The sequence below is a fragment of the Schistocerca americana genome, chromosome 2, assembly GCF_021461395.2.
Source record: "Schistocerca americana isolate TAMUIC-IGC-003095 chromosome 2, iqSchAmer2.1, whole genome shotgun sequence".
Lineage (NCBI taxonomy): Eukaryota > Metazoa > Arthropoda > Insecta > Orthoptera > Acrididae > Schistocerca > Schistocerca americana.
In genome coordinates this window covers 1029981295-1029997511 of record NC_060120.1, presented here as the reverse complement: position 1 = coordinate 1029997511, position 16217 = coordinate 1029981295, and the positions used below count along the sequence as shown (strand labels likewise).

The following is a 16217-nucleotide window of genomic DNA, read 5'->3' as shown; positions in this document are numbered from 1 at the left end:
AAGCATTTATTTTGAGCCAAAGTAGATAACGTGTGGTCAACATACAGTAATAATGTAGACTATTCAAGGTCGTTGTTTTACTGTTTTCTTCTGATATTGTAGCTACGTACATCGTTGCTCCTTTTGAAGTGTACTGAGATATTTGCAACAAACTTCATTAAGGAATAAATATACTGTCAAGCAGTTGGCGAAAGCATTATCTCCTTAAGCAGATCTCTACAAGATGATCGTTGATGAGCAGCAATTATTATTCTTCCAGTTTTTGAGCACTTTCTTGCAGATAAGTTGCCGTAGAACATTATTCCATATGACATTATTAAATAAAAATATGGAAGATGTGTTAACTTCATTATTTGTCTCTCTTCAATATTTGCAATGACTGGAGGTGCAAATGTGGCTGAAGTCGATTGTTCCAGCTGTTGCACAAACCATAGTTAACATTTACTCACCATGAGTTACAATTAACATTAGTGCAGTACGTCTAGACGTGCAAAACCTAATTAGACGGAAGTTCGCTTACTTATATGAGAAACAGAAGAGAATCTAACAGTGAGCAATGTGGAACCCCATGCAATTGTGAAACGTGCCTAACACTTGCTTTCCAGATGTAAGTCGTTAATATCCTGTGGCAGTGTACTATTACACAGCGTCACCGGTTCAGATCCGGTCCAACTGTCTCGGTGGACAAGTCAACAATTTTAACGTAGATGTCAGGAATAGGCGTTTACGTCAGCATTTTATACTCCACGTTGTCCTGACATATCTTATCATAAGCAGTTTGCCCGCCCAAGAAGATCGCTAATTCCCACAAATGATAAGAAATTAATTCTCTTGCATCCGACTGCTTGTTTTAATATATTCTCCAACGTCTCTTAACAGCTATACTCCAATGCTCCTGTACGCACCAGAAAAGGTACCTCCTCTTGCTAGTGCAACTGCGTGATCAGCAACATGCTGAAAATAATTGAAAAGGATCACTGCGGCCGGCCGTGGTGACCGAGCGGTTCTACGCGCTTCAGTTCGGAACCGCGCGACTGCTACGATCGCAGGTTCGAATCCTACCTCGGGCATGGATGTGTGTGATGTCCTTAGGTTAGTTAGGTTTAAGTAGTTCTAAGTTCTAGGGGACTGATGGCCTCAGATGTTAAGTCCCATAGTGTTCGCCCCGGTAGCTGAGTGGTCAGTGTGACAGACAGTCAATCCTAAGGGCCCGGGTTCGATTCCCAGCTGGGTCGGAGATTTTCTACACTCAGGGACTGGGTGTTGTGTTGTCCTAATCATGATCATTTCGTCCCCATCGACGCGCAGGTCGCCGAAGTGGCGTCAAACCGAAAGACCTGCACCAGGCGAACGGTCTACCCGACGGGAGGCCCTAGCCACACGACATTTCCAAGTCCCATAGTGCTCAGAGCCATTTGAACCATTTTTTTTTTGGAACACTGAGATACATGCAGAGTACAATCCATGATCACAACTGCGAATACAACTACTAACATTTTTTTAAAGAAACTGAATGATTAGGAGGAGTTTGGTCAACAAGCCTTAAACGTCTAAAAAAATGAAAAAAAAACCAATGAAGACTTTTATTTACTATATTCAAAAAATTGATGATTTAAACACTGACAACCGTTACACAGACCTTTCCTTTTGTTTCGACTCTATGGTTAGTAACAACTTTAATTGTTCCACAATGTTTATAATCAAGATTTAACGTCTCTGGTCACAACAAAGGCACGAAATTTCTCTCAATGAATGCGTACACAAATCTAACAAATTCCGTCCAGTGCGCAAGCAAGCAACAGTTACGTGCAGCAGGAGTCCAAATTACCAAAAATCATCAATTAATACCAAAGTCTCCACCGGCGCTACTAGCTCGGTCACGGCAGTCTGCGACCTCTCATGTCGTCGCGGCTTCTCTCCACCGCACGCTGCGTCCGACGCCTTCCGACTCAACTGTTCGCTCGCTATTACTCGCGCTAATACCTCAGACTCAGATTTTGTGTACGCACACCACAGCAGAATCACTAGCCAACTCTCCAAAGAAATATTAACGTCCAACTTCCACAGTCGACAATGTATGCCTCGTTAATTAGGTTGTACAACTTCAAACATCCCGTTTTGTTAAGTACGGTGTGAGTCCCCCTGTTCGCTGCTCACAGATCCTGAGATCTGTTTCTGTTACTTGCAGGTTCCGCGCGGACGGCCTGGAGCGCGACCCGGACGCGGTGTTCAGCGAATTTGTGGTGCCGGTGAGGCAGAGCGGCCGGCAGGCGCTCAAGTGGGACATTCTGGCCGAGCAGCTGCTGCCGGGCAACTCGCTGCTCTTCCCCGAGGAGAGCCTCACGCACCACGAGAAGGTACCGTCTGTCTGCACCTCACCTTAAAAGACACGGCGTGGCACCGATCAAGTTTACGGCATGTTTGCATTTAGAAGCAGGGGCTGCTTCATCACGACGAGCAGTGCAGACATACAACCTAATAAAATTGATGTCACGGCCCGTGGACTCTCACACCTTTATTTGTTAGTAGCTTTTTGCCCATGACTTTACTCACGTACCCATATCTCACGTACAATGTTCAGAAAAAACAGAACACCTTGAGCGACTAGAGAGAGGACATGTACACTATTGGCCATTAAAATTGCTACACCACAAAGATGAATTGCTACAGAGGCGAAATTTAACCGACAGGAAGGAGATGCTGTGATATGCAAATGATTAGCTTTTCAGAGCATTCACACAAGGTTAGCGCCGGTGGCCACACCTACAATGTGCTCACATGAGGAAAGTTTCCAGCCGATTTCTCGTACACAAACACCAGTTGACCGGCGTTGCCTGGTGAAACGTTGTTGTGATGCCTCGTGTAAGGAAGAGAAATGAGTACCATCACGTTTCCGACTTTGATAAAGGTGGGATTGTAGCCTATCGCTATTGCGGATTACCGTATCGCGACATTGCTGCTCGCGTTGGTCGAGATCCAATGACTGTTAGAAGAATATGGAATCGGTGGGTTCAGGAGGGTAATACGAAACGCCGTGCTGGATCCCAACGGCCTCGTATCACTAGCAGTCGAGATGACAGGCATCTTATCCGCATGGCTATAACGGATCGTGCAGCCTCGTCTCGATCCCTGAGTCAACAGATAGGGACTTTTGCAAGACAGCAACCATCTGCACGAACAGTTCGACGACGTTTGCAGCAGCATGGACTATCAGCTCGGAGACCATGGCTGCGGTTACCCTTGACGCTGCATCACAGACAGGAGCGCCTGCGATGGTGTACTCAACGACGAACCTGGGTGCACGAATGGCAAAACGTCATTTTTTAGGATAAATCCAGGTTCTGTGTACAGCATCATAAAGGTCGCATCCGTCTTTGGCGACATCGCGGTGAACACACATTGGAAGCGTGTACTCGTCGTCGCCATACTGGCGTATCACCCGGCGTGATGGTATGGGGTGCCATTGGTTACACGTCTGGGTCATTCCTTGTTCGCATTGACGGCACTTTGAACAGTGGACGTTACATTTAAGATATGTTACGACCCATGGGTCTACCCTTCATTCGATCCCTGCGAAACCCTACGTTTCAACAGGATAATGCACGACCGCATGTTGCAGGTACTGTACGGGCCTTTCTGGATACAGAGAATGTTCGACTGCTGCCCTGGCCAGCACATTCTCCAGATCTCTCACCAATTGAAAACTTCTGGTCAATGGTGGCCGAGCAAATGGTTCGTCACAATACGCCAGTCAGTACTCTTGATGAACTGTGGTATCGTGTTGAAGCCGCATGGGCAGCTGTACCTGTACACGCCACCCAAGCTCTCTTTGACTCAATGCTCAGGCGTATCAAGGCCGTTATTGCGGCCAGAGGTGGTAGTTCTGGGTACTGATTTCTCAGGATCTATGCACCCAAATTGCGTGAAAATGTAATCACATGTCAGTTCTAGTATAATATATTTGTCCAATGAATACCCGTTTAGTATCTGCATTTCTTCTTGGCGTAGCAATTTTAATGGCCAGCAGTGTATATTAAGCACGTTCTGCAGAAATGATTAGTATTTGAACCACGTCGACCTGAAGGTTCAAGGTCAACATCGATATTGAGGCACAAAACCACCTACCGGTGTCCGCCCCTGGTAGCCGAGTTCTAAGGACCCGGGGTTCGATTCGCGGCTGGATAGGAGACTTTCTCCGCTCAGGGACTGGGTGTTGTGTTGTCCTCATCATCATCATATCATCCCCATCGACGCGCAGGTCGCCGAAGTGGCGTCAAATCGAAAGACTTGCACCAAGTGAACAGTCTACACGACGGGAGGCCGTCGTTACACGACATTTATTTACCAGCTAGTAAAATGAGCTTGCGACTCTCGTTGTTGCTATAAACCGCAGGTAATGGACCAGTATGACTCGGACAGACGTGCAGGATGAATCGCAGACGAATGCGCGAACCACACCGTGGGTTTGAGAGACGGCGCATTATTGGCATGAGAAAATGTGGTGCATTTGTCTGGAAAATTGCTACTCACGTGTGACGAAGTGTTACGGCAATGCAACAGGTATGTGCAGAGACCTCCCCTCCCCCCCACCCCCACCCCCCTTGAAGATCGACACCTCATCCAAATGGCATTGCGCGACAGATCTGCTTCATCCTCGGCTCTGTCGCAACACTGGAACAGTGTAACACATCGTACACTATTAGGGGTGGCAGCCCTTCGCCCTTTGCTATGACAAGGGTTAAGAGCGCGTCCTCTACTTCTCCGTCTTTGACGAATGTGCAGAAGCATGCTAGACTGTAATGGTGTATGGAACAATGGCACTGGAGACAGGAATGGCAACAGATAGTGTTGTTTTCGAACGGACCCAGGTTCTGTTTGTTTGAAAATGATGGCTGCATTTTGGTTCGTGACAGAAGAGGGGCGGGGGGTGGGGGGGGGGGGAGGGGCGGCATCACAGTGACAGCAAACCCACAAGGCCCACAGTACCAGCTCAAGGCCTTAATGAGTGGGTCGGTACAACCACAAATCACTGATTGATGTGTGCACAGTGTGACTTCCGTGAATGAGATCCTGCGACCCGTAGTCATACCCTTTCTGCACAACCCTTTCATGTCATGAATATCAATATACGACAAAGGACTTTTAGAAGCCCATGCCTGTTTACAATACTGTGGATACTTTTAGTCTTACTCCTAATAATGTAGCACAGGAAGAGTTGCTAAATGGACCTATTACTTTTGTAGGAGCTAAGACTAATTTTTCTTGTACAACTACAGAGGTTGTAACTGGTAATAGTTGGTTGACTATTGCTATTGTAAGGGGCAGTGATAAGCCTGAGTTAGGCTTGGAGTCCTATTATGATAGAGACATTATTTGTTATCGTACCTGTTCAATTGGAGTTCAGGGCCATTTAGCCCATTAATACCAAGTGTACACTGAATACTGCTCAGTGTACACTTGGTGTTAGTATGTTTGTTTCTCAAAGTCCTGTGACGCATATTGATATTTATGACATGCTCTACACATTGTTTAAGTAATGATAAATGTAATGTTGTGGCTTAGACCATTTTAACGCTTATCTGTGAAGATGGTCCATGACTGAAACCGGTCGATATTTGGGTTTGAAATAAGAGCAGCTGACGGCCAAACACGCATTTTATGCATTACTTGACGGCCGTTGATAGTAACCTTCCAAAAATCTTTACTTACAAGCCGCGCCTGCTACTGGGGTGCCGAGCCCTAAAAAGAACTGTCTGTAGCAACTGATTGATTCTCCGCTGTCTTACAGCATGCGACTTTACACAGGACGCTGCTTGTATGCGTGGTATCAGTCATGTGGCATGAAGTTTGACTCCCATACTCACTACAAAAATTATTGGTTCGTTGCAGTGCCTTCTTACATTGTGGTTGATGCATTGAACAATGCAAATCAGAGACATATCGCTCCCCATACTCTTAAAGTTAGTTTGAAGTTTGTTTGTATGCTCTGCTACACTCTTCAGCCTATTGCAATGAAACTATGGCGAGTTGTGCGCACGCCTGTGAACGTTTTTGTCGGGATAAGAACCAGCTACCGCCCGTCTGAAAGGTCGTTGTCGGACTTTCTAGATGGGACATTTTTGTCATCTTCATCCCCAACCCTGGTGGCAGTAGGGTTATCTGACTCCTACAGTGCTTTCATACTTATAATACCTCAAGTAAGTACCAAAATTGCTTTAAATTCCTCCGGTGTTCTTGAATGATGCTTTTACTTAATCCTTTCTCCCTCCAAACACCCTGCCACAAGGATGCTACAGGTGTCTTACTGTCACATAAAATCTTTCCACATAGCAAATTAAATGACTTTGTACCCCCACTTCCTACCTACCCTGTACACAATTTGTGTGTTGCATCCTCAATGTAATGGTGCGAGGGTTACAGTAAAATGGCAGGGGTGCATCGGAAACAAGCAACTTGACTCCAAAGAGAAGTTGTATACGGTGGCCGTAGCAGCGTTAGTCGCTTGGAGAGAAGTCGACTGGAGCCTGTGGTATTGAATCGCGACGCAATTTGTGTGTTGCATCGTCGATAAGAGGGTGTGAAGGGTTGCAGTGAACTGGCAGTGGCGCATCGGAAACAAGCAACTTGACTCCCAGGAGAAGTGCCATACGCTGACTATAGCAGCCTTAATCGCTTGGAGAGAAGTCAGCTCGAGCCTGTAGAATTGAATCGCGGCGCCGTTTGTGGGTTGCATCATCTATATGAGGGTGTGAGTGTAACAGCACTGTTACACTCACACTGTTACACTGTCAGTGGTGCATCGGAAAAAAGCAGCTTGACTGCCAGGAGAAGATTCATTGAGTGACCATAGCCGCGTTAGATGCTTTCAGAAAAGTCAGCATTGAGACAGTAATATTGAATCGTGACGTAATTTGTGTGTTGCATCTTCAGTGTGAGGGGGCGAGAGTACTAGTAAACTGGCAGTGGTGCATCGAAAACAAGCAACTTGAATCCCAGGAGGTTCCATGTGGTGAATGTAGCCACCTTAGTCGCTTGGAGAGAAGTTGGCTTTAGCCTGTAGTATTAAATCGCGACCCAGTTTGTGTGTTGTATCGTCAATATGAGGGTGAGAGTATTACAGTAAAATGTCAGTGGTGCATCGGAAGCAAGCAGCTTCACTCCCAGGAGAAATTCCACACGCTGACCGTAGCAGTGTTAGTCGATTGTAGAGAAGTCAGCTGGAGCCTGTAGTATTGAATCGTGACGCAATTTGTGTGTAGCATAGTCTATGTGAGGGTGCGAGTGTACAGTGAAATGGCAGTGAGGCATCGGAAGCAAGGTACTTGACTCCCAGAAGGTCCACAGCGTGACCGCAGTCACGTTAGTTGCTTGGAGAAAAGTCGGTTGGAGCCTGTAGTATTGAATCACAATGCAATTTGCGTGTTGCATCGTCAGTGTTAGGGTGCTAGGGTTACACTATAATGGCAGAGGCGCATGGGAAATGGGCAACATGTGTCCCACAACATCTTACATACGGTGACTGTAGCCGCGATAGTTGTTGGGAGAAAACTCAGCTGGAACGTCTAGTATTGAATCGGGGGGCATTTTAAGTGTTATATTGTAAAATGTAACGGTGCGAGGATTATAGTAAGCCGTCAGCTGAGCATCAGAAACATGCAACTTGACTCCCAGAATAACGTCAATACACTGTCTGTAGCAGTGTTAGCCTCTTGGAAAAAAAGTCTGCTGGAATATGTGGTACTGAATAGCAATGCGTTATGAGTGTTGTATCGTCAATGTGAGGGTGCGAGTGTTATAGTAAACTGTCAGTGGTGCATTGGAGACAAGCAACTTGACTGACAGGAGAACGTCCATACTTTGACCGCAGCGCCGTTAGTCGCTTGGAGAAATTTCGCCTGGAGCCTATAGTATTAAATCGCGATGCAATTTATGTGTTGCATCCTCAATGTGAGGGTGCGAAGGTTACAGTACACTGTCAGTGGTGCAGCAGACACAAGCTACTCGACTCCCAGGAGAAGTCCCATACAGTGACCGTAGCTGCGTTAGTCTCTTGGAAAGAAGTCGTCTGGAGCCTATAGTATTGAATCGCGACGCAATTTGTGCATTGCATTCTCAATGTGACGGTGCAAGGGTTACAGTAAACTGGCTGTGGTGCACGGAAAACAAGCTACTTGACTCATAGCAGAAGTTCATACAATGACTGTAGCCGCGTCAGTCACTTGGAGAGAAGTCGGCTCAGGCCGGTAGTATTAAATCGCGAAATTATTTGTGTGTTGCATCGTCAGTGTGAGGGTGCGAGGGTTACAGTAAACCGTCAGTGGTGCATCAGAAACAATCTACTTGTCTCCCAGGAGAAATCCCATACAGTGACCGTAGCCGCGTCAGTCTCTTGGTTCGAAGTCGGCTGGTGCTTAGAGTACTGAATCGTGACACATTTTGAGTGTTGGATCGTCAATATCAGGGTGGGAGTGTCACAGTAAACTATCAGTGGCGCGTCAGAAACAAGCAACTTGTCTCCCAGGGGAACATCCATATGGTGACTGTAGCCGCGTTAGTCGCTTTGAGAACACTAGGCTGTAGGCTGTAATATTGAACTGCGACGGAATTTGTGTGTTGCATCGACATTGTGGGGGTGCGTGGGATACAATAAACTGGCAGTGGTGCATCGGAAACAGGAACTTGAGTCCCAGGAGAAGTCCCATACGGTGACCGTAGCTACGTTAGTCTCTTGGAGAGAAGTCGGCTGGTGTCTATAGTATTGGATCGTGATGCATTTTGAGTGTTGCACCGTTAATGTGAGGGTGCGAGAGTTACAGTGAACTGTCAGTGGTGCATCGGAAACAAGCTACGTGCTTCCCAGGAAATGTTTCATACAGTGACCGTAGCCGCGTTAGCCACTTGGAGAGAAGTTGGCTGGAGCCTGTAGTATTGATTCGCGACTCTATTTGTTTGTTTCATCCTCAATGTGAGGGTGCGAGTGTACAGTAAGCAGGCAGTGGTGCATCGGAAACAGGTAACTTGCGTCCCAGGAGAAGTTCAATAAGTTGACTGTAGCCGCTTAGTCACATGGACAGAACTAAGCTGGAACCTGTATTATTGAATTGCAGATCATTTTGAATATCGTGTCGTCAATGTGAGTGTTCGACGGTTACAGTAAACTGTCAGTTCTGCATCAGAAACAAGCAACTCGTCTCCCAGGAGAATGTCCATGCGGTGACGGTACCCATGTTAGTCGACTGGAGAGCAGTCGGCTGTAGCCTGTAGTATCGAATGCAAACCTATTTGTGTGTTGCATCGTCAGTTTCAGGGTTACCGTAAACTGGCAGTGGTGCGCCTGAAACAGGCAGATTGAGTCTCACGAGAAGTTCCATACGGTGTCCGTAACCACATTATTCGCTGGAGAGAAGTCGTCTCTGATCTGTAGTAATGAATAGCGACGAATTTTGAGTGTTCTAGTGCCAATGTGAGGGTACGAGGGTTATAGTAAACTGTCAGTTCAAATGGTTCAAATGGCTCTGAGCACTATGGGACTTAACATCTATGGTCATCAGTCCCCTAGAACTTAGAACTACTTAAACCTAACTAACCTAAGGACATCACACAACACCCAGCCATCACGAGGCAGAGAAAATCCCTGACTCTGCCGGCAATCGAACCCGGGAACCCGGGCGTGGGAAGCGAGAACGCTACCGCACGACCACGAGATGCGGGCAAACTGTCAGTAGTGTATCGAAATCAAACAACTTGAGTCCCAGGATGACGTATATACGGTAACTGTAGCGACGTTAGTCGCTTGGAGAAAAGTCGACTGGAGCCTGTAGTGTTGAAGCACGATGCAATTTATGTGGTGTATGCTCAGTGTGTTGGTGCAAGGGTTACAGTAAACTGTCAGTGGTATCGGAAACAAGTAACTTGACTCTCAGGAGAGGGTGGCGGTAGCCGCGTTAGTCGGTTGAAGTCTCCATGGAGCCCTTAGTTTTGAATCATGACGCAATTTGTGTGTTGCATCCTCAATGTGACCGTAGGGTTGCAGTAAACTGTCAGTTTTGCTTTGGAAACAAGCAGCCTGACACGAGGAGATATTTCATACAGCAACCGTAGCTGCATCAGTTGTTTGTAGAGTAGTCGGCTGGAGCCTGTAGTATTGAAACGGGATGCGATTTGTGCGTTGTTTCGTCAATGTGAGGGAGCGAGGGTTACAGTTAACTGTCAGTGACTCATCGGAAAGAAGGACCTTGACTCTCAGGAGAAGTTCCTTACAGTGACCGTAGCTGCGTAGGTCGTTTTTAGTGAAGTCACCTGCAACCTGTAGTATTGAATCGCGACGTAATTAGTGTGTCGCACACTCAATGTCAAGGTGTGAGGGTTACAGTAAACTTGCAGAGGAGCATTGGGAACAAGCAACTCGATTCCCAGGAGAAGTTCCATATGGTGACGATAGCTCCATTATTCGCTTGGAGATAGGTCGGCTGGAGAATGTAGTATTGAAGCGCAACGCAATTTGTGTGTTGCATCGTCAATGAGAGGCTGCGAGGGTTACAGTAAACTGGCAATGGTGCATCGGAAACAAGCAACTTAACTCCCCGAGGAGTTTCATACAGTGACATTAGCCGTCTTAGGCGCTTGGAGAGAAGTCGGCTGGAGCCTATAGTATTGAAGCGTGACTCTGTTTGTGTAACGTATAATCAATGTCAGTGTGCGAAGGTTGCAGTAAACTGGTAGTAATGCATCGGAAACATTCAGCTTGAGTTCCACGAGAAGCTCCATATGGTGATCATAGCCGCGTTAGTGACTTGGCGAGGAGTCGGTTGTAACCTGTGGCTTTGAAACACGACGAAATTTGTGTGTGGCATAGTCAATGTGAGGATGCAATGGTTACGGTAGACTGGCAGTGGTGCATCGGAGAAAGCCAACTTAATTCCCAGTACAATTTCGATACAGTGACCGAAGCTGCGTTAGTCCATTGCAAGGTAGGCAGTTGGAGCCTGCAGTGTTGAATCATGACTATTCGTGTGTTGCATCGTCAATGTGAGGGTGCGAGTGTTACTGTAAACTGGCAGTGGTGCATCGGAAACAAGCAGCTTGAGTACCCTGGCAACGCATTAGTCGCTTGGATAAAAGATGGCCAGAGCCAGTACTATAGAATAGCGTCGCAATTTGTAGGTTGTGTCGCCAATATGTCGGTGCGAGGGTTACAGTAAACTGTGAGTGGTGAATCTGGAACAAACAACTTGACTCCCAGGAGAACGTCCATATAGCACTGTGGCAGCGTTATTCTCATGGAGAGAAGTCGGCTGGAGAATGTAGTATTGAATCGCGACGACACTTGTGAGTTGAATCGTCAATGTCAGGGTGCGAGGGTACAGTAAATTTGATGCGAGAGTTACAGTGAACTGGCAGTGGTGCATCGAAAAGGAGCTACTTGACTCCCAGGAGAAGTTCCAAACAGTTATCAAAGACGCGTTAGTCGCTTGGAGAGAAGTCAGATGGAGCCTGTAGTATTGAAACACGACGAAATTTGTGTGTCTCATAGTCGATGTGAGGATGCAAGGGATACGGTAGACTGGCAGTGATACATCGGAGAAAGCCAACGTAATTCCCAGTACAATTTCGATACAGTGACCGAAGCTGCGTTAGTCCATTGGAGGGTAGGCAGCGTGAGCCTGCAGTATTGAATCACGACTCTATTTGCGTGTTGCATCGTCAATGTGAGGGTGCGAGGGTTACTGTAAACTGGCAGTGGTGCATCGGAAACAAGCAGCTTGACTCCCAGGAGAAGTTTCACACAGTGATCGTAGACGCGTTAGTCACTTAGTTAGAAGTCGCCTGGAGCTAGTAAATTTGAATCGCCTCTCTATTTGTGTAGTGCATTGTGAATGTGAGGTTGCAAGTGTTACAGTAAACTGGCAGTGTTGCATCGGAAACAGGCAGCTTGTGTCCAGGAGAAGTTCCATACGGTGGCCGTAGCTGTGTTTGTCGCTTGGAGAGAAGTTGGCTGGAAACTGTAATATTGAATTGCAACACAATTAGTTTGTTGCATCGTAAATGTGAGGGTGCGAGTCTTACAGTTAACTAGCATTAGTGCATCGGAAAAAGCAACTTGAATTCCACTAGAGTTTCCATACGTTGACCATAGTCGCGTTAACCGCTTGGAGAGAAGTATAGAATCGCGTCCCAATTTGAGTATTGCATCCTCAATGTGAGTTTCTGATAGTTGCAGTAAACTGTCTGTGGTGCACCACAAATAAGCAACTTCCCAGGAGAACGTCCATATGCTGACTGCAGCCACGTTAGTCACATGGAGAATTGTTGGCAGGAGCCTGTACTATGGAATCGCAATGTTATTTGTGTGTTGCTTCGTCAATGCGAGGGTGCGAGGGTTAAATTAAACTGGCAGCAGTGCATCAGAATCGAGGAACTCGACTCCCAGGAGAAATTCATACGCTGACCGTAGCCGCCTTTGTCTCCTTAAGCGAAGTCGGCTGTAGACCCAATTTGAATGATCCATCCTCAATGTGAGGGTGCGAGTGTTACAGTGAACAAACAGTGGGGCATCGGAAAAAAGTTACTTGACTCCCAGGAGAATTTCAAAACGTTGACTGTAGCAGCATTAATCGCTTGGGGAGAAGTCGTCTGGAGCCTGTAGTACTGAATCGCGATACAATTTATGTGCAGCAACCTCAGTGTGAGGAAGCGAGGGTTACAATAAACTGTCAGTGGTGCATCGGAAAAGAGCAACTCGACTCTCATCAGAAGTATCATACAAAGACCGTCACAGCTTTAGTCGCTTAGAGAGAAGTTGGCTGGAGCCTGTAGTATTGAATCGCGACGCAATTTGTGTGCTGCATCATGAATGTGAGGGTGCAAGGGTTACAGTAAATTGGCAGTGGTGCATCGGAGACAGCCAACTTGAGTACCAGTACAAGTTTAACACGGTGACTGAAGCCGCGTTAGTTGCTTGGAGAAAAGTCGGCATGGATCCTGTGGTATTGAACTGCGACACTATTTGTCTGTTGCATCGTCAATGTGAGTGTGTTAGTCTTACAGGTAACTGTCAGCGGTGCAGTGGAAACAAGGAACTTGACTCCCTGGAGAAACCATATGAAGACCGAAGCAGCGTTAGTTGCTTGGAGAGGAGTCGGCACGAACCTGCAGTATTGAATCGCGACGCAATTTGCGAGTTGCATCGCCAAAGTGAAGGTGCGTGGGATGCTGTAAACTGGTAGTGGTGCATCAGAAACAAGCAACATGACTCGCAGGAGAACGTTCATACGGTGACCGTAGTCGCATTAGTCGCTTGGAGCGAAGTTGATTGGATCCTTTAGTATTGAATCGCGACGCAATTTGTGTGTTGCATCCGCAATGTTGAGGTCCGAGGGTTACAGTAAACTGGAAGTATGCATCGGAAACAACCAACTCCACTCCTAGCAGAAGTTTCATACAGCGACCGTAGTTGCGTTAGTCGCTTGGAGAGAAGTCGGCTGGAGCCTTTAGTGTTGAATCGCGACGTAATTTGTGTGTTGCATGGTCAATGTGAGGATGTGAGAGTTACGGTGAACTGGCAGTGGTGCTTTGGAAATGAGCTACTTGACTCCCAGGAGGCCTCGCTATCCGCTTCGAGAGGAGACGGCTGGAGCCTGTAGTATTGAATCGCGATGCAGTTTGTGTGCTGCATCCTCACTATGAGGAGGAGGAGGAGGAGGAGGAGATTGGTGTTTAACGTCCCACCGACAACAAGGTCATTAGAGACGGAGCGCAAGCTCGGGTAAGGGAAGGATGGGGAAGGAAATCGGCCGTGCCCTTTAAAAGGAACCATCCCGGCATTTGCCTGAAGCGGTTTAGGGAAATCACGGAAAACCTAAATCAGGATGGCCGGATGAGCGTGCGAGGGTTAGAATAAACTGTCAGTGGTGTATCGGGAAAAAGCAACTCTACTCTCAGGAGAATTTCCATACGGTGACCGTAGATGCATTAGTTGCTTGCAGAGAAGTCGGCTGGAACCTGTAGTATTGATCTGCAGCACAATTTGTGTGTTGCATTCTAAATGTGAGGGTGCGAGAGTTATAGTAAACTGGAAGTGGTGCATCGAAGACAGCCGACTTGAGTCACTGTACTAGTTCCATACGGTGACCGTAGCGGTGTTAGTAGCTTGGAGAAAAGTTGACAAGTGGCCTTGAGTATTGAATCACGAGTAAATTGGTGTGTTGCATCGACTATGTGAGTATTTGAGGGTTACAGTAATCTGGGAGTGGGGTATCGGAAACAAGCTACTTGACTCACAATAGAATTTATTTATTGTGACCGTAGCCACGTTAGTCGCTTGTAGAAAGGTCGGCTGGAGCCTGTAGTATTGAATCGCGACACTATTTGCGTGTTGCATCATGACTGTGAGGGTGCGAGAGTTATAGTAAACTGGCAATGGTGCTTCGTGAACAAGCTACTTGATTCCCAGAAGGTCCATTCTGTGACCGTAGTCGTATTAGTCGCTTGGACAAAAGTCGTCATTGAACCTGTAGTAATGAATCGCGACACGATTTGTATGTTGCATTGCCAATGTGAGGATGCGTGTGATACAGTTAACTGGCAGTGGTGCATCGGAAACAAGCAACTTTACTCCCAGGGGATGTTTCATACAGTAACCGTACTCGCGTCAGTCGCTTGGAGAGCATTCGATTGAAGCCTGTAGTATTGCATGGGTGCGAGGGTTACAGTAAACTGGCTGTGTTGCATGGGAAACAAGCTACCTGATTGTTAGGTGAAGTTACATGCAGTGACCGTACTCGTGTCAGTCGCATGGAGAGAAGTCGTCTGGAGCCTTTAGTATTGAATCGCGACGCAATTTGTGCGTTGCATCGGCAATGTGAGGGTACGAGTGTTACAGTAAACTGGCAGTGGCGCTTCGGAAACAGGCAACTTGACTCTCAGGAGAAGTTCCATACGGTGACCGTATGTGTTAGTCGCTTGGAGGAAAGCTGACATGGAGCCCGGAGTGTTGAATCACAGAGCAATTGGAGTGTTGCATTGACAATATGAGGGTGCGAGGGTTAAAGTAAAATGGCAGTGGGACATCGGAAACTAGCTGGTTTACTCACAGGTGAAGTTACATATACAGTGATCGTAGCCGCGTTAGTTGCTTGGAGAGACGTCGGCATGGGACCTGTAGTACTGAATCGCTGCTCTATTTGTGTGTTGCATCGTCAATGGGGTGATGGTGCGAGGGTTACAGTGAAGTGGCAGTGGTGCATCGGAAACAGGCAACTTGACTCACAGGTGAAGTTCATACAGTGACCATAGCCGCGTTAGTCACTTGGAGATAATTTGACATGGAGCCCAGAGTATTGAACCACGATGCAACTGGTGTTTTGCTTCGACAATGTGAGGTTGCGAGGGTTACATGAAATGGGCAGTGGGGCACCGGAAACAAGCTACTTTACTCCCAGAAGGTTCATATGGTGACCGTAGTTGCGTTAGTTCTGATTAATTCTTAGTGTTATTTTCCATAGAGTATTCAGTTTCTCGTCCGTGCATGAGTATCAGGCGTCTCACCCCACGCCAGAGCATTATTGGTTGGAAATAGCAAAAGTTAGAAAGAGTATGAGATTGTTTAACATCTTTACTTACGTGTTAAAGGACGGAACTTGCAATGTCTGCCACCACTGGCCAAAGAGATCCCTGCTCTGACAGAAACTGCGTAATTACAGAGAGTCCATAAAGAGAACACTAACTACTTGGAGAATAATGACTTCACGTTAGAAGTTTGAAGCACAAAGACCTGTTTCCGGACGACTGGTGAGGCGAGCCTTGTGGCCGTGCAGAAATGTTTCCATTTGAGAGCCTAGTACAGGGATATACGTGAACTCATGGTCTCTAGCGGGCCCCGCCGCTGCCTTGTGCAATTACGCTACGAGTTGATAAGATGGGCCATCGATGCGAATGCCAATCCGTAAGGAAGCGATATTTTTCACTCCCTTCAGGAGCCAGTTATTCCGTTTTAATACTTCGAAGCCATGAAGTTGCTTTCAATATACGCTTTGGCGATCTCGCTATTGTTCGACCCTATTTTTCCGTATTCTCCCTGTAGTTTACTAAAGAAACTTACAGTAGTATTCGTACATTATCCGCGTAACTTTACATGTACCGTGTTCACCCACTTGCGCCAAGATTAGACTCCATCATGACAACCCTTTATCCAAGTAGTAAACGATTAACTCTATGTC

General features: G+C 46.8%; 1 protein-coding gene across 1 annotated transcript in view; it reads left to right on the top strand.

Annotated features, from left to right (window-relative positions):
- The window catches only part of LOC124594652, a 111647-nt gene that overhangs the window by 93415 nt on the left and 2015 nt on the right, over window positions 1–16217 (top strand). Inside the window, exon 3 of the mRNA XM_047133022.1 lies at window positions 2189–2357. Within this exon, the coding sequence (XP_046988978.1) occupies window positions 2189–2357 (169 nt within the window). The remainder of the gene's footprint in view (window positions 1–2188; window positions 2358–16217) is intronic.